At 52.7% G+C, this 26,802-nt stretch overlaps 6 protein-coding genes across 6 annotated transcripts; 3 read left to right on the top strand and 3 right to left on the bottom strand.

The window, feature by feature from the left end:
• Nucleotides 1–4,066: 4,066 nt before the first annotated feature.
• Nucleotides 4,067–4,774, bottom strand: CTAM01_04126 (uncharacterized protein; the record flags this gene model as incomplete). The annotated part of the gene is made up of 1 exon (XM_060520156.1): nucleotides 4,067–4,774. A coding segment is annotated over one exon (708 nt), but the record flags the coding sequence as incomplete, so codon positions are not given.
• A 5,928-nt stretch (nucleotides 4,775–10,702) lies between these two features.
• On the bottom strand, nucleotides 10,703–11,563 carry CTAM01_04127 (haloacid dehalogenase; the record flags this gene model as incomplete). Its single annotated transcript, XM_060520157.1, has 1 exon — nucleotides 10,703–11,563. One exon carries the CDS (start codon nucleotides 11,561–11,563, stop codon nucleotides 10,703–10,705), a length of 861 nt encoding a protein of 286 aa, XP_060385578.1.
• A 3,969-nt stretch (nucleotides 11,564–15,532) lies between these two features.
• On the bottom strand, nucleotides 15,533–16,179 carry CTAM01_04128 (uncharacterized protein; the record flags this gene model as incomplete). Its single annotated transcript, XM_060520158.1, has 2 exons — nucleotides 15,533–15,971; nucleotides 16,034–16,179. The coding sequence occupies 2 exons, from the start codon at nucleotides 16,177–16,179 to the stop codon at nucleotides 15,533–15,535; spliced, it is 585 nt and encodes a 194-aa protein (XP_060385579.1).
• A 1,445-nt stretch (nucleotides 16,180–17,624) lies between these two features.
• CTAM01_04129 (uncharacterized protein) lies at nucleotides 17,625–18,732 on the top strand (the record flags this gene model as incomplete). Its single annotated transcript, XM_060520159.1, has 3 exons — nucleotides 17,625–17,800; nucleotides 17,908–18,068; nucleotides 18,515–18,732. 3 exons carry the CDS (start codon nucleotides 17,625–17,627, stop codon nucleotides 18,730–18,732), a joined length of 555 nt encoding a protein of 184 aa, XP_060385580.1.
• A 916-nt stretch (nucleotides 18,733–19,648) lies between these two features.
• On the top strand, nucleotides 19,649–20,510 carry CTAM01_04130 (uncharacterized protein; the record flags this gene model as incomplete). Its single annotated transcript, XM_060520160.1, has 2 exons — nucleotides 19,649–19,816; nucleotides 20,238–20,510. The coding sequence occupies 2 exons, from the start codon at nucleotides 19,649–19,651 to the stop codon at nucleotides 20,508–20,510; spliced, it is 441 nt and encodes a 146-aa protein (XP_060385581.1).
• Nucleotides 20,511–22,204: 1,694 nt separating this feature from the next.
• On the top strand, nucleotides 22,205–26,390 carry CTAM01_04131 (nuclear migration protein; the record flags this gene model as incomplete). Its single annotated transcript, XM_060520161.1, has 2 exons — nucleotides 22,205–25,277; nucleotides 25,327–26,390. The coding sequence occupies 2 exons, from the start codon at nucleotides 22,205–22,207 to the stop codon at nucleotides 26,388–26,390; spliced, it is 4,137 nt and encodes a 1,378-aa protein (XP_060385582.1).
• Between the last annotated feature and the right edge of the window lie 412 nt (nucleotides 26,391–26,802).

The following is a 26,802-nucleotide window of genomic DNA, read 5'->3' on the forward strand; positions in this document are numbered from 1 at the left end:
GAGGACCGCTCTGGGCGCAAGACGTGCGCGCGTCTCGCCTTCTCTGCCCGCCGTACCCCGCGATTTCCGCTCCCTCGGGACTTTATTCTTGGATGACGGATGGGAGGGGAAGGGGGGAGGGGGGTGTGAGTTGTAGGAAAGTCGGACTTTTTTTTTGGCAACGGTTTTTTGTTTTGCACCTTCAAGGGCAGGCAAGGTAAAGGTCACTCGCTCGCTGTAAGGGAGGGGTGGCGAAGAAGCCAAGAAGGATAGGAGAGGGTATCAGGGCATCTACGGCAGCACGTCGCGGCAATGAGGAAGGGTGGATGGTTAAGTGAAGCATAAGACTGTAGATGCGGAGGAGACGGAGAAAGCTAATGAGAGAGAGACGGGGTTTTGGGAGATGGAAATGCCGCCTTCTTTTTTTCATTAAGGGACGGGCGTGACGGGGCCGTATATGTTCCCGCATTCTCTCTAGACTATTGAGATTGGTGGTTTAAGAACACTTACCGTTTGCGAAAGCCGGGTTCTCGGAGTTTGAGTGGGCAGAGAGGGGAGACGCCCGAATAGAGATATTACCTTGTCAAAGGGAAGCTTTGTATATGTGTGTTGTGGATTTACGTTGAGGTGTTTGGACGGCTTGGCGGTCTTTAGCTCCTCTCCGGGGTTTGTAAGGTATCCAAAGTTTGCTTGCCCTTTTACCACTGTCTGATACCTAGTTAGCTTCTTTGAATCCTCTTGCAGTGAGTATGGTAAAGAGGGGGGAGAGGGGAGGGTGGTGCCTTTCTCCGGCATGGACGGGCGACGGAAAGGGGAGGAAGGGTTCAGGGTTTGGGGAAGGATACGTAAGGAAGGGGGGGAACAAAGGTTGCTATTCGTACCTTAATGGTATATGTTGGGATGGGGGAGCAGGGTAAGCGAGAGGGGATTCTGGGATCGGGGGGTTCTAGACCGATCCACGTTGAAATGCTTCGGTCTATTAGATTCTATCTCGCGGTTATCCATATTGACAGGCTTGTTCTGTGCTCTGTACTGCTTTTTCTCTGCTCTTTCTCAGCTAAGTTTGGAGACCGATAATCAATCGAGAGGCGTAAAGAAGTGTAGCCGGAAGAAGGAAAGAGGTGACGAAGACTGATCCAAAGCTCCGGTTCGATTGACATTTAGCTAATCATCGGGGGGAACGTTTCGTTTCTTTGCTTTTCCGCGATGGGATTCATAAGCAAACAAGAGCAGGATTCAGATACGAAAGAAGAAAAGGCTCGTGGGATGTAGTAGCTTCGGACTTTGGGCCGTCTCCGCGCAATGGAGGCATCGAAACAGGAGAAAAGCCGCACTCGAGCTAGCCTTTATGTTTCTTTTGTTGGGCGATGATAAAGGCATTGTTCAATGCGCCCCGTTCAAGGTGGGCTTTTATCTCCCCGGATGTTCTTGTTTCGGAGACGGGGAGAAGGAGGATATAATAGATACCTGCCAGGTACGGGCACATGCTTTTTTCTACTCTTCCCTTATGTGTTTCCAGTGGCGTTTAATAGCACGTTTATCTTTTTACTAGCTTGAACGACCGAACGGTTCATGTGAAGTGGGTGGGTGAAGAGATGTTCTCTGGAGGCAAAGTTCAGTCTGGATGTCTGTCGCGGGGAGAGAGGTCCAAGGCGAAGTTGTTCAATTCATGTGGGGTATGGTGTATGCGCACCCATTGCATCTCTCAACACACACCATACACATACACAGAGAGAGACTGACGGAACGGACGGACTGTCTCTTCTTTTTTCTTTAGTCAATAGTGGCGCGCGCCGTAGGCTTGGCTTGTCTGTCAGACTACGTGCCGGGGAAGGGGTCCAGGTGCGGGAGGCTAAGGTAGTGTGAGTGAGGGAGTGAGTGAACCCGTGTGTGTGGTGGATGTCTCTCTCTTTGGGAAACTAGCGACGAACGATGGGTTGGCGCTTTTGCGGATGGGGTCCGTGGGAAAGGGTACTGTTTAGTATATGGTGAACGGTAGACGGTAGAGCTCTTTTGCTCCCTCATTCTTCTTGGTTCTTGATGAGTGGAATGGGCGGATCGATGAGTATTCCTTCCCGAGTCCTGCTCAGTAAGGCGTGGTTTATGCGTTCTCCTTTTTTGCGGTTCCCTGCGGTTTGGATTCCCGGGGTTCGTTCGTGCGACTGTGTGAGTGGAGAGGGAAAAGTTGGGAACCAACGGCAAGCGCCTTGGCCCGATTAGCAAAGCCAGCCATGGATGGAAGGGGGGGAAGTTGGAGAATCGATGCTATCCGGGGTCGGAAAAAGGCAAGAAATTCCAATGTAGCGTGGTTGGAGTTCCGTGGTGGGTTGGAGAGCAATGGTCCGCCGCCCGTTTGAGACTCGGGCGAAGCTGCGAGAGCCGAGGCGTGCTTGGTAGGTTTGAACTACACAATACATCTTACCATCGAACGTGTGTGATGAGACCATAGCGGGTGAGTTTTGTGAGGGTGTAGACTAGGCTTCTGGTGATGAGCGGGTCTATCCGCCGAGCTTCTTTCTTTGTCGTTTGGTAGTTTCGAAACCATGGTTTGACGATTCTGTGGACGGGAGTCAAAATCACAACCCTGTGAGGCTGGATGGATGTCTGGGGTGATGGGTGTTGAGGGCATTAGGCTTGGCTTTCTCCTCTTCTTTCTCTGACCTACCCGTGGGTGAGTTCGGGAGAAGTAGAGTGTACTGACGTAAGGATGAGGGTGGTGATGAACACTGCATGTAAGGGCTACCTTAGTCTACGTGATTTCCCTCGCCTCGAGCACACTACCTAAACTACGTTTGATGGCATGGGGCAGGGGCGTTTGCGAGCGGGAACGGTGTTTGTTCGATAAGCAACTCTGGGCGCGAAGTCTATTGCGAGATGGGATGATCATCTTTGCCCTACGCGCTGTTCCAGTGACCAGTGTTTATATGTGTGTGATCCTGCTAGCCAGCATAAGATTTGCGCGGTGGTGTTTTTTTACCTTTCGACGATGCGGCTTTCTTTCCCCGGTCTGATGTCATCGTCCAGGGTATCGAGTTCTGATGACAACCCACGTTCCTAACGGAGGCACTTGAGAGGTCTATACAATCCTTCTCTCCATGTTAATGAAGGGCGCCTTGAAGTATCCGGCTCTGGCAGGGTTGTGATGTTTCTACATGCGACATATGATATGATGCCAAGTTGCGTGATGCTCGGTATTGATTCGGGCTATATAAAGTAACTTCACAATAACTCAGGTCCCAATTTGCTATTCCAGTCTGTTTCTTACTGGTGCGCCGATCTTCACTCAGACAAGCGGGGCAAAAGACTTAGCCAAAGACAGAGGCTCTGTGCGCGTTCTCTTGAGGAGCGAGCAGCCTCGGGTATTCTTCTATGCATGGTCCACGGCATTTGCTCGTGTCTTTTGAAGCCTCGGGTTGGAGCAAAAGAGCCAGTAAGCTGGATCTCTCTCTCATGTCGTTCATTCTTTCGCTCCACAATCACATTCCCAAGGGAGAGGGGGGGTGTTTCTTCAACAACTAACGGATTCTTGCAGCGCATTGCATGCCACTGCAACCCTCCCCTCGTCCATATCGCAACCTCTTTTGCTTTCCCTGCGCAATGGCCAACACACCTGTTCTGCTTTCTCTCACGCGCTAGAGGGCCTTCTCAAACTGTTACTGCAATACGTTCGTGCTACCTTACTTACTCATAGCGATGGTCCAAAAGAGGGATTTCTTCTTCCCAGTTTTGCTGCATGCAGGAAACAAGACGGACCGCCAGCTCCAAAACCCCTCATCGAACACGGACCTCTCTACGGACCTTTCGCCTTTCCTTCGCATTCTCTCACACGCAGAGACACGTTTCTCTCAAGTCTCTCTATTCGTTTTGTATAAGCTAAGGTACGTAAAGGGCCCAAAGAGAAAGAGGGGGAAAGGGCACATCATTGATCCATGGGTAAACTTCCCCTCAAGGGTCTTTCCCCCCTCTTCCCTCTTATGCCGGCACTGCTCAGGCAGGAGGAGGGGCATCTCGGTGCTCCATGCAAAAGAGGGCATTTACTGGAGATGGTTTTGGCAAGAGGGAAAAAAAAGGAGCCCCCCCTCTCAAGTTACGGCGAGCGGAGCTCCAACATGACATGTCTTTTTGGGACGGGCGCACGTACGAATACAGCGAAAAAAACCACAAAACACGACTCAAGGACCCTGCTGGAAGTCAAGGTGGCCAGTTTGGATACTAGTTTCCACCGACACATACTCTTTCTCTCTACGTATGCATACCGAGGAAGTGGTTGGCATTCTTTTTGACAGGGCACAGTCTCGAACAGCCGCGGACACACATGTTCGCCTACGAGGAAGGGAAAAAAGTGACCGACCTGGTCGTTTTCCGTAATAGAGGAGCATTGAGGAACGGAGAGACACCGAGGTATTGGAGGACCAGACGTCAAGAGAGTCCGAGCCCCACGGAAAACGGGAGCTGGACCCGGCATCCAGTCCGTGCACCCGGAGGAGGGGCCGGGTACCATTCTGACAGTTTGGGTCGTTTGCTGATCTTCCCTCTTAGCACTGGTCGGTTCGTAATGGACCGGGGGAGGGGGTTTCGAGCAGCAATGAGAAGTAGCAGGGACGGGAGAGGAGGAGAGGAGAGGGAGAGAGAGCGACGGAAAGGAAGATGCATGTCGTTGACTGCTGTTTTCATCCAACGGCGGCTTTGTCCGTTTCCCTTCTCTTCTTTCTTTCTTTCTTTCTTCCTCGTCTTCTGCCGTGCCGAGGAGGGGGTGGTGCTCTGTCGGGTAAATCGAACGGGAAGGGCTTCGTGGCCGGCTACGCGAGGAATCAGGATTGGGGTTGGTGACCTCGCCGCTCGGTGAGTTTCCCACCGAAGCAGAGGATTCAGGGTAATGGGGTGACTTCTCCAGGTGAGCGGTCGGTGAACAGCACTAGTGATTGGTCCCAATGCGACGACCATGCTGGACTTCTCGCCGGTTCGCTTGGACGAGAGGGCAGCCAGCCTCACCAGGGGAGGGGGGGAGGGATCAACACTTGGTCTTTGAACCAACAAAGCTGCCGTCTCGTTCTCTGCTTTCTTTTTCTCTCGCCTTGCGGAGTACTAGGCCTAGGTCCCATGTATTCCGAAGTCTGGGGCCTCTGGGCGACTGGTGTCTTGGATTTCCATTCCTTCACAGAGTATCATTGAAGACTCTATGTCACCCACCACCCCCGTCCCCTTCCCTGAGCTTTATCAGAAGCAAAGTCGGCTTCTTTTCTTCCTACAAGCCCCCTCTTGGCTGGCCGCCGGCCGCTGGTCTGATTATCTGATAGGTTTTCATTTCTCTTTTTCTTGCACTTCCGGCCCGACTCCGGGGATCAGATAATGGGGTTGGGGGAAGAGCAGGGAAGAAAGGAAGGGAAAAACACGAACCAGGCCGGGATCCTGCATTATTGGCAGAAGATCCAAGAGCCAGACGTCCGGGTTACGTTTCACCGCATTTCGCTCCGAACGCATGATCTTCGGGAGACGTCGTTTCTCATGTTTCTCGTCCCCTTCTCTGCAGGACCGCAACCTCACAACGTTGAGAGAGACAGACTGTGTGTGTACGGAGTGCTAATATCTGTACCCACACCGAAAGGACCCTTGAAGTTTGAATTGAGTGATGGAGTGGCTACTCGATAATGGCTGGGTTCCCCGTGCGATAAGGGAAAATCTCTCTGAAAAACTCCAGAGCTGTCAGGTATTCGGTGTACTTGACTCTGCGGATCGACAGTGGACGGCATTCGTACCCGTTCGCATACAGAGGAGGCAGATGAGTATCTCTCCTCTGGGGGTTTGCGCTTGTTGCAAGCAGTAAAAGAGTTGCGCTCGCAATTGTCAGGCGAGAAGAACTGAAGATCGGCATCTAGACCTTTGGACCGTTGTCTATTTCCTCTTTCCCTGGTCACCCTGCGACCTACCTATCGCCCAATCTGGTCCCTGTCACTGTTCATCTTGGACCCTAGGGCCTAACGTGACTTAGTCCCAGCCGTCGGTATCGCACGCAATCTTTTGCGCTGTTTTTCTCTCTTCTTCTCAATCTTCATTGCTTTCTTCTCGCGCATATTCCTTCGCGTAAGGATGGAACGTTGTGTTTGCGTCCTCTTCCCAAACACTGAAAATGGTTGCTCTTCAAACTCCCCAATATGGCAGGTGCTTCGCAACCACTTCGTCCCAACTCCTAACAGCTCTCTCGAAGTCCCCATAGGCAGCAGCAGCAGTAACAAAACGGGGACCCTGGGAACCGCTCGTTGGTCTTGTAGGGATTCCGAGTCAGGACCCTTGCCCGCTCAATGCGGCGCGACTTTTAATTCCTCAATGGTGTGGTCCGTGTGGTGCGAACTTGCGAAGAAAGAGGGCCCGCGGAACGGGATGTGCATTCTCGCGGGTTCGTAGTTCAACCACCACCACCAAGTGATCGAACTCCCGGGACTTCTATCGTCTTCCCCCCGTCCGCGCGAGGGAAGGGGAGGGGGGAAGAGGGATCATGGATAGGAGCAAGGGAGGCAGGCGGCGGCCCTTGCTAATACTTGGCCCCATGCGTTCCTCTCTTACGGATCTCGGACGGTGCCTGCCAATCACCGCTCTCGGGGCTCAGCTCCGGCGGCCAGCAGTTACGCGGCTGAGCGATGGGATCAAACGGGAGGCCTGTCTGGAGGCTGGCGCGAGAGAAGGGAAATCACGAACGTACGGCTGGGAACCTGGGACGGCTTTTCCCCGGGTTCGCCAAGTTTGCGTCCCTGTGGCAGAGAAGGGGTGAACTGCTCCAAGATCTCCCTGTCCCCTGGCTCGTTGGAGTCGTTGGGTTAACTTGGCATGAACACCAAAGGTCGTCATTCATCCCCTCCCCATACTTGTTGCGCTGCTGCCACTACCGTTGCTGCAGGACTTGTCTTGCCCTTCCGGGTTCCCTTCTCCATCCCAAAGTTCCAAACATCTCTCGCTCTGTGCCCTTTTCTCCAATGGCTCCAACAGCCGAACCGGGAAACGTAACCGTCCGGCAGATATTCATCACATATCTGTTCCGGCGGGAGGGTGGAGTAAGTAGCCCAGAACAAATAATACCGACCCAGTGTCTGATGTTCTCCAAAGAACCAACGCGAGGTTGGGAATCGTCTCACAGCCCTGGGGGGAAACGGCCAATCGCTCAAGGGTCTCGGTCTGCTAGGCTGAACTCAAAGTTACGGCATAATCTTGCCTGTTTGAACTAGTTCGGGCTGTTGACGACGTCCGTGGACGATGACAAAGGTCATGTAAATCGAGGCAGGTCTGTTCGACTTGGTTTCTCTCCCTTCATCTAGATCTTTACGTATTTTATCTCCCGCGACCTGCCTCACCGAGAGGACGGTCGCACCATGGGCGATCATCCCGCGTGGGGGCAGCCGGGGTTGGAGGTTAACCGTCTCACGGGAATTTGGCTGGGTCCATGTTCGATTCGTGTGTGGTGTGGTAGGACGTAGAAGGGGAGGGTAGTGGCCTAGAGACCGTCGGACAAGCCCGCTTGGGGGTGTGGCACCTCGCCTCGAAACGGCTGGAGCGGGTGAGGCCGACGCGCGACGCGATGATGGAGGGAGCAGCGATGGCTGATATGCCCCCACGACTGAAGATAGACTTTGGAGAAGGTGAGGTAGCTGGACGAGCGTTGTACGGGGCTTACACCGGTGTTGGAAATGGGGAGATTCTGGATCTAATCTACGCCGGAACGGGGAACGTTTGCCGACGCCGTGTCGTTCGGTCAGCGGTTTTCTCCACTTCACCGCTTGAACGGCTGAGTCGTTAAAGATCAAATGAGAATTCTATAACAGTCGGTATGGACCGTCTGGACTCGGGGTCGGAAGCCGAGAGGCGGATATTGACGGCAGTCTGTTTGATCGACTACGGATCATGGCTCTCGCTATCTAGCACGATGGAAACGTTGATGCCGAGGCGTATATGTTGCCAATGAATGAGCATGAGCTCACTGGTCAGTCTCAGCACTGCGGTAAAGGAAGATCACTATAATGTTCTAATGTGATACAACCGTGATGCTTTGATCAGGCCCGCAGTATCCTCGGCCTGATGGGCTGAGGATGTTTTGGCGCCAGGAGCTTCGGTCCGCTTCGTTCCGGGGCATAAGCTTTGCTGACTCTTTGGGAATCACGCTTCTCCCATCACTCTGTTATGATCGTAGTGTGTAGGTTCATGAGAAATTTGGCGCATTGTCAGGCACTTCAGGGGTTAGATGAAGGGATGAAGTTAGGCGACTGGGAGATATGAGCCTATGACTTGTCGAGCCTTCTGAACTGTATGTAGAACACAAAAACGCTGCCTCGGGGGCTTCATCACTCTGATTAGACTTTGCGATTCGACTGTTCCTTAGTTCGGCTTCATAAAGACGATGTTCTTTTTGGCGACTTTGTCATGGCTGATGAGGGCTTTGTAATTCCATTCATGGTTTCAGACTAGTACAACGTCGACGCATATTCTGTTGCGTACCACGTCCGGTAGCTTCGAATCGAGCTTCTCTCTTCTCGAGTGAATGGTCGGTACTTGAGCTGGCTTGGGACTTCGGTCAATGACCACTACGATGGCTTGACAGAGAAGGAAATGAATCAGTCCAATCCGACCTTTTGAGAGACCAGGCTCTAGATAGTTGCTTTAATTCGGCTTGATGTACTTTGAGCTATCTTGGTATTGGAAAGAGCTGCTTCTTTACGTAAGCGTTCATGGATTAAGATGTGCTTGGGTGAAGAAGTGCTCTGTATGCTTTGGTTAGGTCAGTATAGTCCGCGTTCGCTCGTGAGAGCTTAGTCTATCGTCAGTTATGAATTCTTGATACTAGCTAGTAAATGTCAGCACGCGGTAATTTGAAGAACTCTAGCAATGTTTAGAACAGAATTATAGCCTAGTATAAAGAAAGAGTTATCAGTATCACTAACTAAACTTGAGGTGAAAATGAGCTACTTGTTGATAGGATGACAGTCACGAGATCACTACTTGCGGTGTAAAAGGAAGATGAGATCTAGTGTGCCGTCGTCGCCTTTAACAGTACTTTGTCGTTGGAGATAGAGGAAGATGGTAGGAACCATGCTTGGGAGGTATTGGGGCTACATTCCGGCTTCCATTCTTGTAACTGAACATACCATATGGGGTCCTGCAGCTCACTATAAGAATTGCTAGATTTTTAGATCGAAGAAAGAAGCAACGGTTCTGAATATGTGAGGTGAGCTTCTACTTACTATGTCCAAGCAGTGCATTCTTATCCACGCCTTCTACATCTTGAGCTGTGGCGTATTTCATCAAAGTATTAGGCATTGATATTCTCCTTATGCCAGGTCGCGATCTATACTGCTTAACATTACTATTGAAGAACCATTTTACCTAGAGCCTTGGTTACGAAGCTAGAATTGAAACAGCCAAGGAAACTTGCATGGTGAGCCTTGACTTTCTAATGCTTGAAGCGAGCTGAGAACAACCTTTCGTTGTTGCTTCTATGCAAGTCGTCCTCGTTAGTCCCGATCAGGCGATTTAGCTTCCGATGAGATTAGTATTTCGAATGCAGTCCCCACGCGCGCTCCCTTCAATTGCTCCTGATGTGTCCCGGAGAAATACGCCTCGAGAGAACAAAAAGAAGAGTGTACGTGTATGGGATTGATGACATTGCTATACGGGCCGTCCTAGATGTGCATGATGGACGACCAGAGTAAGTCAGAACATTGGACACAATTGGCTTCGGACCGGTACTGCCCGTGTTTATATATTCCCCTTGGAAGTATTAGAGTAACAAAGAGGTTATGCTCTACTCTGCCCCGTGGAAGATGACACCGCGGAATCCCACGTCGCAATGTGCGTCCATCAATATACTGACAACATCAGCGATTGCCTCTGATTCTTTTGGGCTCGAGGATGGAGCATCGACGCACAGAACTCAAGTGTTAACTTTCAGGCTAACCAAGAGGATGCTTATTATGAATGTGATGATGGTCAATCTGGATCCTCAGAGTCTTCACACGAGTGTAATGACACTACCTGCATCCTGTAAGTCTCTACCGTCCGCGTGGTGTTTTCACTATGGATAGAAGAGAAGGTCAAAAAAGGAATCCACCAGGTAACTGAAGTATTCTGCGGGATTCTGTCTCTATCAGGGTTTCACAATGGAAAGGACAATTCAAACTTCAGCTCGTTAATATCCAAGACAGCGGGACTTTATATTGCGTGGTATGCATCGTTTTATGTACAATGATGAGTCCATCACGATTCGGTATCTTCATTATCCAAGAACATCCCTTCAGTATTGCTGCCATACCACTCAAGCTCAATGACAATACGTTTGGCAGATACTAACCCGTTGCATATGTCAGTTGACAATTCTTCCCCAAACCACGTTTTATTAGATCTCAGAGTACCTCGAAGGGTATGTATAACATCTAAATAGAAGTTTTAAAGAGGAGAATCTGGTCATAAAAGAGATCACCTGTGGGATTCAAACCCGCAAGTTACAGCCCGGTAAATCCGCTCTCAGGCTTTGGTCATTAATGTCTTTGGCTTCTGGGCAACTTTCCCTTTCTTGCTGCTGTTGAGAATTTCCGAGATGCATTGGACTATAGACCACCCTCCTTGTCATTCCCTCGTGACGCATGATATACAAGGGAGAAGCATAATCAGAACACGCAGCATCAAAACAAACAATGCGCCTCAATCACGCTCCACAATAGGGACTAAATACCACCATCATCTCTCAAACACCCAACAGCCTCGCAACCTCCTCAAACCCGCCCTCCCCCTCCTTAACCCAAATATCAACCCACCCCTTGGCATCCTCGTACCTCTCGCTCCCAACCTCCCAATCCTCCTCCTCCGGCCTCTCAACATAAACAGTCCTCATCCCCCGTCCCCGAGCAGCCATCAAATCCCCCAAATGCGCCGCCACCATCGCAACCTCCCTCGCCTTGCCGCCACCACTACCGCCGCCGACCAAAGCCTCCACCGCGCCATCATAAACCGCCGCATGAGGCTTATACGCCCTGAAATCCTCCGCCGACAAAATCTTCCTGAACCCGAGCCCGCCGAACGCATCCAGATCGCCCAACAGCGTCCTGTTGCCGTTGCTCAGCGTCGAGGTGACGTATTTCCCGCCCAACCTGCGCAACCCTTCCACGGAATCCGCCCATGACCGGAGACGGTGCCACACGAGACTCAGCTCGCGGATTTCTTCGGGGCAGTACACGCCCTCTAACCCCCACGTCCCTAAAAGCTCGACGAGGCTGTCGTGGTGGTGCGCGTCAATGTCTTTCCAGGGGGTTTGTCCGGGGACATAGCCGCGCACGAAGCGCATGTAGGAGGTTCGCCATTCCTGGGCAAAGGTTGGCCAGTTTGTTGTTGCGAGCTTTTCTAGCTTTTTTTTTGTGTCCTTGTCATCGTTGGTGGATGTGGATGTGGAAGAGGAAGAGGCCAGCTTGGCTTTTGCGCGGGAGGTGAGTTCGTCCACCACCGAGGACCGCCAATCCACGACTGTGCCAAAGACGTCAAAGGTAAGCGCCTTGAGGTCGCGGAGGTTCTCGGCCTTGATATTGGGGAGGTCGCCTGCAATGCCGGACATGTTTCCTTTTTGTCGAGCTAGCTATTGGAAACTGTGATGTTTTCGATTTCGCTGTTCTCTTTACTTTGATAGAGTCTCTGGCTGGAAAACCTGGAAAAAATGCTTCAAATGACCAAGCTTGTAGTATATGAATCCGAGCAAATCCTGGAAAGGGAAAGTGTTGTAATATACAGGGCGTAGAGGGGGAAGTCATCACCTATCAATGTTGGAGGCGGGGTCGGATTGCTGACTGATCCATCCCGAACCCCGCCTGTTCTCTCGGACCCGGGAGGGGCCGCGGCAAGACAACGTTCCGCTCGGGCAGCCCGGACGGCGTGGAACGCCAGACAAACGTGAGAAACATGTCTTTAAGGAACTTTGTGATACCCTTATACCATCTGTTGAGTAATCTGAGATGCACTGAAGAAATTAGAAGTCTACCCTTTTTCGATCATCAACAGTGATCAAAACCGGACGCGGAAATGACCTCATCAGGAGTATCAAACACGGTCTAAATCCAGCTCTCATGAACAAGACTACGAGCTTTAGATATAAGGAGCGAAATAAAATGATCTAAGATATGTCTGTAATTCTCTTAAGAATGGAACGCGGTACCATGTTGATGCAATGCGGCTCCGTGAAGTGCGTCACACTTAACATCTATCGAGAGCCCGCCCGCCACGCATCTATTTCGAACATATATGGTCGCTGAGCCTCCGCGACAAACAAGCACAAGAGTAGAAGTAACCATGACAAGAAGCGACACGATCTCTATCAACCTCACAGCCATGTTCTCTGCTAGACACGGAGCAGTCGGAAGCATAACAGCTCGACGACGAAGCTGCACTTAATTCCGGATATCTCACTCTGCACACCAAGAAGAAAACACAACCTCCTTGGGGAAGAAGCCATCACCACCAACATGACGCCTTTGAAGAACCGCATGAACATCCTGGATTCACAAAGACATCCACAAAATTCAACCGCGGGCGGATCGAGAACAATCTCAATTATCCCGGCAGCCCCAATCTCGGGTTCGCTCAAAACCCTGCCTACCCAAACGCCCTATCCCCTGTTCATCATGTTAGACGAAACATAACGGCTTGCATCGCCTCCACTTCGTTTCTTTCGAAGGCCTTGTTTCATACCCGCGATGACGTCCGAAACAAGTGGAGAGTGTGGCTCAGTTCCTTCCGGGATGGGAAACATGGGAGCGAGTGTGTGTTAAACGACAGCCTCATCTCCAAGAGCCTGGTCCTCGGCTGTGCGCCTTGTTGACCTGGGTCTGTTGTGAAGTCGTTTTCGTCTCCTCAAATACGGATACCTGGTACTCAGAGACCATGCGGAGCACAAAGAAAAAGGGGGAACACGAGTAAGTAAGGAGATTGTGTTACACCCAGCGACTGAGCGACAGTGAGAGATGGCGGCTGAGACGGGCGGTATCCTTGTGAACTCCAACTCGACGGATCTAGACGAAGTTCATGTTCGACAACTGATGACCGAGACGCCCAATATGTGCCCAACTTGGTTTGCGAGGAATCCACGCGCCTTCACTGGATATCCTGATGTTAGATTAGCCAGGGAAGTAGCAAAGATCTCGCCATGGTCAAACTACACAGTCTTCATTCACCCGAGGGTAATGTCCAGGCCGCGTCTTCGAGTCAGTCTCGTGGCGTGTAAGCCAGAGCATCAGTCTGAGACCAAGCCAGCTTGGCAGGCATGTAATTCATCTTCGCGGTCTTCTTTATTAAGCTCATGTACAGAACTGCAACTTCTTGCTTTGTGCCATTATCGTGTTGGATGGAGATGGACGAGAACAAATAACCGCTAAGACCTCGGCTCGTCCTTCACGTGGCAACGCGGAACGCGGACTCAACCCCTCTGACCGCGCAGCCGTGTTTGAGTCAGTAGGACGGATAGAGCCTGAGACCGAACGCTTTTCTTGAGCATCAAGCACCGGCGCAAGACTTTGCATCCCGGTGACCATATTTGATCCATGGTCTTCGGAAATTCGGGCATCACCGCCCCGTCCTTCGAAAACCAGGCTTTTGGAGGACTCCCGCTGCTGTTCTGGCTTCCCATTGCCGCGATTAGCTCACCTAAACAGTAGACTCCAAGTGCTGGCCATGGTTCGTCATCTTGTATGCTGTTCCACCCTCGTCCTCGCTCGCTTACAGCCAACCGATATTCGCTGATGTTTCGAAGGACGCCCTAGTCATCAAGTGGTTTAACGACACTGAGGATTGGGCACCCGCACTTGTAGTGTATCTCATATGGTCAAGACACCACACCTTCATTCATCTCGGTGTGCCTCGCCGATGATGGAGCCCGTCGAGGTATGTTGTCTGGCACACCGTCGTAATATTGCAGTGCAACACGCCGACCTCGCCGGCCCCGGATATTTGCCGCCAGGCGGGGTCCCCAAGGACCAGGGCCAGTGACGGAATGAGTTGCCAAACGCGCGCACTGACAGCGTTCGTGGCTGCTGAGTGCTCAGATAAAAGACCAAGGGGAAATCTTGGTTGTGGCAGAACACGTCTGCCATCCCGCAGATGCACGCGGCGTTTGGATCCCCATGCTTTTGGTTTGAGTGAGCTAAATATCTAGCACTAATAGTTAGCCCGGACGGATAACCAAAAGACGATGTGTTGCGGATTGCGTTGCCCACGTGGCAGAGTCGTCCCAAATAGTAGAATCAATGTCAGAAATTCCCGGCCAAATGATGTTTTGGCAGAAGAAAATGAGATGGATCACTGATGGGGACGAACATGGTGGGCCAAGAGATGAGGCTGCTTTGGGAAGCTACGGGAAATGAACTCTCCATCTTTTGCGCAAAGTTTTTGACTGCCTCGTATGACGCGGGTGCGAGATGATACTACTGTGTACAGTGATGGGGCGAGAGCGAATATGTTTCGCTGACGCAACCTCTTGTGCCTCCTAGCGTTTCCCAAGCCTATCTGAATAAACGGCGGCATCTTCTTTTTCGTGGCGGCAGTGAATTCTCGACTCCCATTTGTGGGGGATCTAGATTTTGCCAACTTGTGAGTCTGGAACTCTGAATTGAGTTTTGCGCCGTGTTCGACGGTCGCCTAAAGTACAACCTTGCAATTATACCGATCCTGTTTTCTCCCCTCATGATTTTGCGCTCTACAAAAGACCTGGTCTGCTGTTGCATAGAGACGCATGTCATTCGTGTGCGGAAGATTAAATCCCCTGCAGCTGCATTGAGAAATGCTCGCGTTAAGCAATTGTGCGTTCGCTGGGGCTTGTCACAAACGGCTGTGATAGAGCTGCATATGCTCCGCTTTACTTTGAGAACGGGGGCCAGACGTTACTGAAGTCGGTATGGCTTAACCCGACGGCAAAGAGAGTTCAACGTGGCGTCGTTGACGGTATGCTATCTCACGTCCTCCCGGCTGATGAGGCTGCGGAAATGGTCGGTGTCCTGTTCACTCATTCTTGTACTTGTGACTCAGAAAGAATTAACTTTCTTCGATAACAAGGTACTCAGGTGTCCTGTTCAAAAGCCTCTGCCATTTTCTCCCAAATATCAGGAGTGCGGGTGGCGTTTAGTCGTTGCAAAAAGATCGATGGTGGCAGTGGCTAGGAGACGGGCCGGACACTAGCACCAAGACAAATTGCTCTTCGGCCATGGTTTGTTGACTAACAACCGGCAGTTTGGTCCATTTCGTAGCGAGTCTTGTGGCTTTGTGCCCAATACCTTCAAAGTCAAATGGTTCGTTGCAGCCTTAGAAGCTTGGTGTCATTAAGTCACGAACCGTCGTTTCTCAAGGAGACATCGCGTTCGTCCCACCGGGCAGCGCCGTAGATCCTGCGTGTTGGTTTGTGGCCATGGGTATGGAAAGCTACGACGTACAGTATATTGCAGCGAGCAGCGAGACCGGGGAAGACATCCGGATGAAGAGAATGCGTGATAACTTGAAGCTGCGTGTTTGCTCTACGAACACGCCGCACATGGAGTTGAGAGGATCATCCCCACTCTCCGCAATGTTTGCTGTCGTTAGAGGTGCTCGCGCCATTTGCAGAATGCTTGTTCCCTGTGCCTGGTTTTTGGAGAAGCAGAGCCCTGGATTGAGTTGGGACTTGAGAGTTGGGCGCCCCGGGAGGGCATTCCAAAACATCCGAGCTGACACCAAGCCAACCGAATTGGCCGACTGACCTATTAGCGCAAGCCTCTCGTAGAGTCGAACAAGATATTGCTTTTTCGGAACCCTGCTCGTCTGTTGGTGCAATGAGGATCAGAGGATTGGTGTCTCCTTGGCGAACGGCAGCGGCGGAACCAGAACATCGCGGGATCGGACGAAGGTCCGATGCTGACGAGAAGGCGGCCATCAACTGGAGACCGGGGACCTTGACGGTTCGTGAGGGGAAAGCCTTGCTATCCGGATATCCTCCATGATAAGAGCCCCTACAGGTTATAGACGCCGATTCCGAATCTGCTTAGTGTATAGAATTTGAGCGGGATCGTACCTGAGATTGTTGGGAGGGGGCGCGAACCGATGCGTCGGCGCCGGAGGCTTACAAGCCTGCCGAGTGGTGTACTTGCAGGGCTGTATAGGCTGGGGATGCAATCTGGTTTGCACGGTCTTGGTCTCCTTGTTGGGAAAGGGGGTCATCAAAGCCGTGAGGCACGTCGTGAGTGACCCAGAAATGAATTCGGATATCGAGCCGCATTCCGCACTTTTGGGACGTCCGGGAGCTGCGCATGGCGCCAAAATTTTTGCGACTGACCCTTGGAGTTTAATGTGTCGCTTGTGGAATCGAAGACGAGAAGTCGACGCCAATGGATGTGCAGACGTATGATCAATACTCTGTAGCTGCAGCGGATAAGCTAGAAGATGAAGGCCGACAACCTCATCGAGAATGAATGTGAGGGGGGTTTTCAGTCTTGCGAACAAGCAATGATATCCGTATTCCGCGGTGCTATCAGGAGGCTTATGCTAAGTCGGAGGAGCTACCACGAAAGAGCCCAATGACCGAAGTCGAGAACGTCTCTGCTCGCGGGGTGAAGGGGTGACACCCGTCTTGATGGTTATTGATAGTGTAAAAGCGAGCAAGGCCGTTTTCCTGGTACTGCGAAGCCTTGGGCTGCAGAGCGGGCCAGCGGCACAGCCTGCAACGTGCGAGTGCGACTACAGATTGTAATGCGGGCCTAGATTCAACGTCCAACAGCCTCCGCCATGATTCCATGCCTGTGACTGTGCCTTTGACTTGCATCTAATGCCTGCCGCATAACGATTCCTCTCTCGTCATGGCGTAGACTGTCCGATAGACCTCGTGTAAAAATTGCCTCGTTGTAGGCCCGCAGCTCCTTCCTAGTTGATCGGCGTGCCCGTGACAGTCGTGGCATGTTGAACGGAGCGTGGCAAACGTTACCGGTAGTCTGTGGTGTGCGAGGTTGATGTACTCCGTAGTTCTGATACTGGGTCTTGAACCAAGCCTCGGCGCCTTCGGGTCAAGAGAAGCAAATCGAAAGGAACCCAGTGTGCTTGAGTTCAGACAGCGATTGAATCGATTGGCTTGATTCATCTTGCCGTGGCATCGATACGGATACAATGAAAGCTCTGACCTCTCTGCAAGGTACGGCTTACGGGAACCGGCAGTTCGAGGAGGTGAGGGAGCCGAAGGTTAGTGATTGGGGGCCCTTGATCAGTGATGGATGTTCACCTTTCAAGATGCTGCTTTTGAGCAAAGCAGGGGCCTCTTGTGCACAGTCCTTTTGAAGGATTGACAATCGGCACATCTTTGTGGGCTACAGCCTCCGCCAGAGATTGACAGGCCCGAGGGCCCTGCTGTCAAGCGATTCAGTCTAGGGCCCCTGACGTTGTGATTCTTGGGACGAATGACCGGGAGTAAATGAGGTAGCGGGGAACGACAACATTGTCAATGTATCGAGAAAAGAAAGGAGACGATGCGACCTCGAGACATTTTGACACGAGAGGCCGCCTCGTGCCATTGTTTTATGGCGAATCAAGGGCGTAAACGGTATTGCGCAGGGCGAGACATGTGTGAGTCGCTATAGCTTGGACTGTTAGCGGTTGTCGAAGAGGTTTCTCAGCTTATGCAAGGTTGCACATGTCGAGTGCAAGTGGGATGTGACAAGTCTCGAGAGGCTGAAGAGGAAATTTGGCTGACCTCGAGCTGGTTTACTCGAGACTTGCACGACGCCAGCCGGTATTGCGCCGGGATCAACAAGAGGCGCTGCGGAGGCAGTGACGGCCGGGGGAGAGGACAGAGGTCTGACACGAGGACAGGCCGCAAGCCGGAAAAGAGATGACGGGAGGAGAAGCTACGATACGATAACGGCGAGTGACGGCGGGTGATGAGAAGTGCGATCTGCGCAGGCAGGAAATTGCGGGCTTCATGTTGGAAAGGTTCCCATTCGACGGTGATGTTGTTGGAGGCTTGGAGCTGGGAAGGATTCAAGGTGAAGAGGAGCCTTGGGAGAGACGGGTTGGTGGGAGAGGAGACCAAGAGTTCAGGACTCTTGGCGAGTACGTACCTTGTGACTTCTCCTGGGAGTGACCCCTGGGCCCTGGAAAGAGCTCCCATATCTAGCGTTCTTTCCTGCCCAAATGGCTTACTGCAAAAGCTGTCCCCACTCGTGGCTCCCCAAAGGGCGTTAGCGGGTATTCCGGTAGGTCCCAACTGAGGAAAGTGAAGGAATCCCCGGTTGTGCCTTCCCGGATGTCTTTGAATCCTTCCTGTTGGAGCGCAGGAAAGCGCCAGACTTGCCAGGGCCCCAAGTTCCAAACTTCCAGCCGATGGAGCAGCTTTTGAGATTGAGAAGCGCCAAAAAAAACAACAACATACTATCCCGGCCAGGCCTGATGGGATTGCCTGCCTCGAGATCGCGACCACCGATTCGCAATCTAGGTTCATCCCCTCTGGCGTCGTTTCATCCGGGTGATTTGTTTCTCATCACTCACGTATCTCTACTTTGTTACCTAGCTTACGTTGCGGATCGTGGAAACCTCCGTCGAGTTCGCGATGGGTTCCTGGTCTCTCACTGTAAATTGTGGAGAGCTGGACTTGGCACAGTAGAGTACGCCGTACATAAGAGCTACCTTACTCGACGGGAGATGGTGATGGCGGTACGTATCTTTCCTTCATCTGCCTCTTTCCGCTTTGCAGCGTGCAATTGGCAAATGAGACGAGGCAGAGCATGATCAAGTGCTGATTTTCTCGGTCGACATGAGAAGAAAAAGAAAGCAAGACAATAAACAACCATGCCACGTGTCGGAAGTGTCGAGAAACGGTCGCCGGTTCCTCTTCCCGTAGTCCGGACCTTGTACTCTATGTGACTCCTGCTTCATTGCTGCCCAGCGAGCGCAAATCTCTCCAAGTACAGCGTGTGGCTTCCCACCAATTGACCCAATCGGCAGAAGTGGCCCAATCATGGACGGTGTCGATGATGTTTGTCGAGGACCCTTTCCAGGCTGGTTTCTTCTTATCCCCAATGATCGTCTTTACATGACTCTGGCCGGTACACAGTACTCAGTCTCGACTACTCTAGCGCGTGTGCATGAGCAAAAAAAGGCAGCGAGTGCGAAGTGTTCGGTACCTTGCGTGCTTGCCTCGAGAATTCTCCGTCTTCTGTAGCGGGCAGACGCAAGTGGTGGGCAGCTAGCGCCGTCCAACGCCGTTGCGAGTTTTTCTCTCGCTGCAATCTCCTTTCTTCTGCCAACTCCTTTCTTTGGGTTCGAGACCGGTGGCTTGCTGAATCGCCTTCAAAGAAAATGTCGAACTCTCGTGGTGTTTTCGACGAGAGCCAAGTCCGGCCGCATGGATGAACCGAGAGGGGAGGACATTGAAGTTGATTGAACAATTAGAACAAGTAACGCAGAGAGGAGATCCGAGAGGGGGCAACGGGGCGAGGACAAGCCGGATTCCGACTCATCATCTCATTTGAAGCCCATAATCAAAGACGCGGCTGCAAGTGCCATCTGTTTTGGACGAGAGATGTAACGGCGCCATCAACCGCGGTCCGTAAGCGACAATACGCAGCAGAGAGAGCTCCGAGCATTACTTCAATCTACTCCTGTACTCCGGTACTACCTACATACGCAGTACAACAAAAGAAACATGTTGCGCGCGTGTTTCGTGGGCTTGGTGTTCCTGACTTTTCTTCAAAAACTAAAACTCGGAACTTGGAAAGAGCAAGATGAAATGGACCTCTTAACCTACCTTACGGATACATCGTACAGATACTTTTGGTCTCAGAAGTCTCGTGGCTGGCCCGTTGGCCGCGTCGTGCGTGCCTGGCTAATTTACGCCCATGTCATCCGGCGTCGCCTGGCCCTGGTGCTTCGTCTCCTCCCATCTGGATTGATTTGATTACTGGGTTCGCTTCCCAATCATAGCCATGATCGCTACCTACGGATCCCCTCAAGGACGTTGACCAATACGTATCCCATCCCACCCCAATCTAGCTAATCTCATTCAACTGACCAGGGACCCGGCCTTTCCCACCTCAATTCATGATCATGATCCCATCACAACACTGCATCCCGCAGCTTCCTGCCCGTGGCTTACAACAAGCACACCCAGCAACACACTAATAATACACTTCACAAGTTCGCCTCACGGCATTCGTACACGTATGTGTACACTCATCCATCTGCCCTGCACATGCATCTAGCACGTTGGCCGTCTACTGCACGACAATGATTAGCTTCTGATGGCTCGTCTCGTCGCATTCGCCAAGTCGAATCCTACGCAATACACACGGCAAGCCGTCATGGACCACCATCTTTTCTCTCTGTCTCCATCGACCATCCAGACTGTTCCTCGCGGCTTCCCGCTGCTGCATCCGCTGCACTACCACTGTGATGGTCTCGATGCCCACTTTGATGCTCCTCCTCCTCGTCTCTCCGTAGTGAACGGATACCTCCCACCCCCGGCTTCTACCCTACCTACCTTAGTGCTGTTCTTCCCATGCTTCTAACCCTTGCCCGTCCCATTTATTTCCATCCCATCTCAGCCTGTCCCGTGCTCGAATTGACAGAATAGTCTGGCGCCTCGCACCCGGCTTCTTCACTCTGTTTCTTTTTGCCTTGCGCCTTGCCTTGCCTTGTCTTGTCTCTCTCGACTCGCCTCGTCTTCTCACGGCTTTCTTCTCTCCTTCTCCTCCAGCCCGGTCTTCAGGTGCCGCCATCGTCACGCCCATTGGCCTCGGATGCAGCAGCCGTTCTGTTCAGTCACCCCGTCTTGTTGGGATACACGTCCTACCACCTGCGCAACCGATCCTCGCGCCCATCTATTTTGACTTGCCACTTAGCTGTTGGCAGTTGTACATTTATCCTTACACCCGTCCACCGTCCTTAAACTTGCCTTGTTCCTTTTGTCACTGTCACTCTGTTTGAACCAACCGGTGCGCCTTTACTTTTCTACCCTCGACTTGTTTCCAAAACCTCCCGACAAACTATCGACCGTCCAATACACCTCCCGTCGGGTAAGCCTCCCATATGTCTCAGTCCGTTTGTCGGTGCGGCCGATCGCAGCGGGAGAAGCAGCCTTAGAAGGAAAAGAAGGAGGGAGGTCCGGGACAAGATGCTAACCACAAAATCTCCCCCACCAGAACCGCGAAACAAGCCTTCACGCCTTTCTCGTCCGCGCCTCTGCCCGACCGACGTTTCTTCTCCCAACGTCTCGCCTGTTTACATCATATCATTAGTACATTGCTCGAGCCTTGTACAAACGCCAATCATTCCTGCTCCTTTTTTCGACTCTTTCGTCTTGGTTGCCGCTCATCCTATCCGGAGTCGCATTCCATTTCGGCCTTTCACCAAAGTCAATTTACAACGTCATGTCGACTTAGAACGGCTCTTGACCTCATTGCGACTTTGGGCTTGTCATCTGTTCTTGCGACTGCCGCGCCTCACTCAATCTCTCCTTTTCTCTTTGCGACGTTGATTCCTGGCTTCGAAAGCCAGTCAGTTTCATACCTGGATTTACTACCTATATATCCCAGTTCTTAAGGTGGGAGCCCATCCAAAACCGTTCCCGAACATCCCTCCCCGGCTCATATACACCAATTATACCACCTCGGCCCCGGATAACTTCATGCTAACTCGTGTCTGGGCTGTCCAGAAACGGCCACTCGAGCGAACCACTCCTTTTTATCACTCTGATTCTTTTCATCTTTTTGCTTGTTTGGGCTGTTGCCCATAGCATATCACCTCTGTCTTATTTGACATCACCTTGCTGCGCCCGCGACGCAGCAGCAGTAGCAACAGCAGCAACATCGCATCGTAAGTTTCACCAAGAACATTTCATGCATATTCCTTGCCGTAGGCCTCGGCCTCGCGCTCCTCCAATGTGCCTCTCCCGTAGCATCGAACACTAACCAAGAGCCAGTGGGGGTTGAATAGCGTCAATGCACCAGTGATTGCGCGGTCAGACTGCTCCTCTGGCGCCTGTCATTTCCACCGGCAGCAAGGATCCCTGGGCTCAGCTGTGTGCTTTGATCCCCTACATTTGATTTTCCCCGAAACGGCTGGCGATCCAAGCACATTTGCTCGCTGTAAGCCAACCGACCATAACCTGCATGCTTACACTTCTTTTTTGAGGGGTTCAATTGAGAACCGTTGCGCCCTTGACACCTCACTGCGAGTCTTTCATTGTCTCCAGTGAGTCAAGATGGCTGTTTGGGAGACCGAGGATGAGTCCAAAGGCAACGCTGCCGTGACGGCGTTGCCAACACCACAGGACACACCTTACAGAACACCATCACGAAGCTCGAGGAAATCCCGACGCTCCGTCACCCCGCCGAACGGGAAGAAGAGCCCTTCGCCTCCTCCCGTCCCACAGAACGACAAGGGCTCTAAACGTTCATCCAGAAATATGACCAACGACGATGGCATCAGCGTTCTCGACCCACGTCGTTTCACTCCAACCTTACACGCCAATCTCGTAGCCGAGATCCTGAACTTGAGGCGAGATCAGGAAGAAAAGGCGAAGCTTATCGAGAACCTAGAAGTATCCTTGCACGCCTCCCGCCAGGAGCAGGAGACACTTCAAGAGACAGTAGCCACCACAACAAAACAAAGCCGGTCCCTTCAGCGTCAACTTGCCCTTCTAGAAGGTGGTACCTCATCAGCACTGGGCGAGCTCGCCCGCGAGAGGGATGAAGCCGTCGACTCCATCACAGAAACGAGAAAGAGACTCGAATCCGCCCAGAAGAAGATCCGAAGTCAGGAAGAAGACTCTCAGAGGGTTCACGACCTTTGGGCTCAGGACAAGGACTCTTGGGAGGAAGAGAAGCGCAAGTATGAGCGTAGAGTCCACGTCGCCGAGAGCCGCTTGAAGGTGGTGATAGACGAGGTCGCCGCCTACCAGGCTGCACAAGTTAACGGCAACGGTAATGACAGCGAGACAGAGGATCAAAACGACGCGGGAAGTGTAAGGACTATGAGCCTGACTAATAGCGTCCGATTTTCCATGCAGCAGAGCCCCGGCAAGGTCTTCAATGGAAACTCACTGGCGGACGAACTCAATCTCGATGGCGACGACGACTGGCAGACTGACGACGGCGGACGCGAGAGCGCCATGTCCAACTATCGCCACACACGAACATTCAGCCGCGACAGCATTCTGTCCAAGATTCACCGACGACAACAAAGCATGGAGAGCCCCCAGCGTCCTGGAAGCGTTACTAGAGGTAGACTTTGGATGAACCAGCCCGTCCTGGAGGCCCTGGAAGACGGGATTCAAGAGAACGATGAGGATCTGATGCCGCCTCCATCGCCGCCTGCTCCCAAGGTCAGCTACACCGACACCGGAATTCAATTTTCACCTCCTCCATCACCGAAGATGGAGCCTGTGAAGCCTTCCACACCGGAACCGCCTGCCAAGATCGAAAAGCTCACCGAAGTCGAGGCCTCCCCAAGAGGCGAGTGGGAAGTTGAGGCCAATCAAAGACGGAAGCGAGTTCACGTTAACCGGCCACTGTCGATCGAGCCGCGTCCTTTCAACCACATGGTCTCCGCTGGTTCTCAGACTGTCGAGGAGCCTTTGAGCCCCCCGAAGACGCCAAAGTCCCCCTACAGATCTTCCACCCCGCCCCCTCCGGAAAGTCCGCCCGTGGTGATGGTTTCATCCTCGACTCAGACCGACAAGCCGGTGGAGAGGCCTCAGACACCTCCCGTTCTGCGGCCAGTGCGAGAATTGACCATCCCATCCATCAGTATCATCCCGCCAACGAGTCGTCCGACTACACCACGCGAACACCGGCTTCCACAATACGTCAAAGACTTTGGATGCCAAGTATCCATCATTTCCTCAGCTCCCACGAAATCCACTGCTGTTCAGACCGAAGAAATCCTTTCTGACAAGAGGCTGGCGACACTACCTGTCCATCTGCGGCCTTCAGCTATCACGTCTAGGCCCTCTTCGCCCAGCGTCGGTATCGCTACGGCCGTGACGAGTGATGATCCTCGCCATTTTACTCCGGTGCCGGGACATCTACCACCGCGAAATCCTCGAAGACTCGCTACAAAGCGCAGCCTATCTGACATGCCTTCGTCACCACCGGTCTCGCCAGTCTTTGGCGAGCAAACTCGCGACGCCTACCCTGGTAACAATGATGACGGGCCACTTTCGAGAGAAGGTGCGCCTATGAGACGACCACACCGCATCAGCAGTCTGTTCGCCGGCTTCCAAGATGCCCAGAGCTCCGATGAGGTGGACGAGTTTGATGCTGATGTGAGCGACTCTGAGTACCGAACCGCCCTTTCCGCCCCTGGCATGAGAATGACGGACTCCCGAGCCTCCAACCGCACATCTGTCAGTACCTTTACATCGCCAGAACAAACGAAGAGATCAGCTCATAGCAGGAACTCCATGCGCCTCGCAAGCGAGAGTTATGGAGGAAATTTGGAAAGTAGAGAAGCACCCAAGAGGCAGTCTGCCAAGCCCACTACCCGCGGATATGAGAAGTCTACCGCGGGACCTTCAGGCAAGAACGTCATGCGGAAGGCTGCTATGATCCAGAGCGGGATTGCCAGCCACCAAGGCCGTCCTAGAAGCCCGAGCGTTCCAGAGTCTCGTGCTCCCGACCCTCCTTTCCCCATCCCTACCAGAGCTAGCTCTCGGCGACCGCCATTCAGTGCCAGTGCTCCGAGCGATGGCCAACGAAGCCCAACCAAGATGGACGCACCGTGGCATCGCCGAGGCATGGGCCGTAATCACTACCGTGCCGGCAGCATCCATCGCGCCAACAGTATACGTAAGGTGCGATCAGCTGCGGCCCTTCCTCGTAACCAGAGAAATCGGAAGCAAAGTAGGTCTCCGCCACCCTTCTCGGAGACGACCGAAGCGCCGGAGAGCCCCAGCTTGCCTCCTCTTCCTTACAACGACATCACCAGCCCTCGGTACGATACCAGCTCCAACTACCGGTCCCACAAGTCCAGACTGTCGACAACAACGGCACAGACGGCTACCACCGATGTCAACTCTGTCGGTGGTGCATCCAACGGCGCATCGCAAGCCACGGGCGTCGTCGATGCCATTGCGCAGACCATGGTCGGTGAATGGATGTTCAAGTACGTCAGGAGACGCAAGTCATTTGGCGTGCCTGATAATAGCAAGGATGACTCAAGCAACGACCGCCACAAGCGATGGGTCTGGCTGGCTCCCTATGAGAGAGCTATCCTCTGGAGCAGCAAGCAACCCTCATCTGGCAGTGCCCTCATGGGTAAGACTGGTCGGAAACGTAAGTACTCTAACTTGAATCAGCGCAAGCCTTGACTAACGTGAAGCAGTGACGATTCAGTCTGTACTTGATGTGAAGGATGACAACCCCGCCCCGAAGAACCAGGGTGCAGTTTTCAACCGTTCGATTCTCATATTGACTCCGCAAAGAGCGCTGAAGTTTACGGCTACGTCTTCCGAGAGGCACTACATATGGCTGACGGCTCTTTCATTCCTGGCACACTCGACCCAAGCAATCCCTGAAATCGTCGCTGCGCCCCAACCTGCGAAACCAACCACGGTACCGGACTTTGAACCACTGCAACCTACCAGGCGACCTGGCATTCGTGATTCCATTCGACTGACAAAGAGCAAGGCCCCCTCGATGAAGAATCCCGGACCGCGAAGTATTCCAAGTGTGCCCAGCATTCCTAGCATCCCCTCTTCTAGGACAGGCGACGCCTCTGGCTACAAACAAACGGAGGCATTCCCGCCCATGCCGATCAACAGCAGCAGCAATAACAATAACAACAATCATCAACGTGAGCGCTCTGGAGACGCAGCGGAACCACCATTCATCCCTCGGTTCACGGAGCGCTCGAATCAGAACGCGGTCCACGGACGGAAGCGGAGCAACACCGGAGGTCACGTTCCGCCCCCGCTGTCTTTCCGTGGATTTTCCGGGCCAGGCAGCGTTGGACAGCACAGCTACACCAACAGCAATGCTGGCAACAGCGTTGGCACTGCCGGCTCATCTGATATCTACCAGTCCCAGCCATCTCAAGGCTCGAGCAGGCAGAGTTGGGGCATGAGTACCGCCGGCTCTCAGCGGACGTCGGAAGCCTCTTCAAGACCCCCAGGTGCCAACTTCTTTGATGCCATTGGTACCGTGCGCATGGAGGCCTTCATCAGCCCATTAGCCCACTCAGGCTTTGACAGAGACCCTGATGAGTACGAGGAATACGGATACCGGGCTCGTAGGCGCAGCAAAGAGCTTCGAAGACGGCAGAGTCGTAGCCGTCACCGTGACAGCTATAGCTCTCGCGGGACGCGCGGCACAGACGGCTACCATGGTAGCAGCCGAGCGACCGTGGAAGATGACTACTTCCGAGATGACCCTTTCAAAGGCTTCTAGGTGAGAAGCCGTCAAGTCCTTTACATTGTCCCTTGTCGCGAAAGGTTCGGATTAGCCGGAGCGCGCGGGATTGCATTCATTCGATACGATACCCATTGTGTACTATTTCTCATGTGTAATCAAGGTGTGGGGTGGCGAAACAGAACTAGACCCCTGTGCCACGTTGTGGACGGAGTTGGTAGGGTAAACAGGCGATGGCTGCCGTCGGCAGGCCAGGGAGATGTCATCATGCCTGGTTTGGCCAGAGGGTCGCAAGCTCTGATGGTCTCAGATGCTGTTGGGTGTGTACGATGCTGGTAAGGTTGTCAACAATGTGGTGTTGATATTACCTTTGGTAGTGTAGATAGGTCCTTCAGGACAGACGGCTAGTCAATCAAAAACTGTTAAATTTAATGTTCGACCCTGGTGGTGA

The sequence above is a fragment of the Colletotrichum tamarilloi genome, assembly GCF_030869305.1.
Source record: "Colletotrichum tamarilloi strain Tom-12 chromosome Unknown Scaffold_9.1, whole genome shotgun sequence".
Lineage (NCBI taxonomy): Eukaryota > Fungi > Ascomycota > Sordariomycetes > Glomerellales > Glomerellaceae > Colletotrichum > Colletotrichum tamarilloi.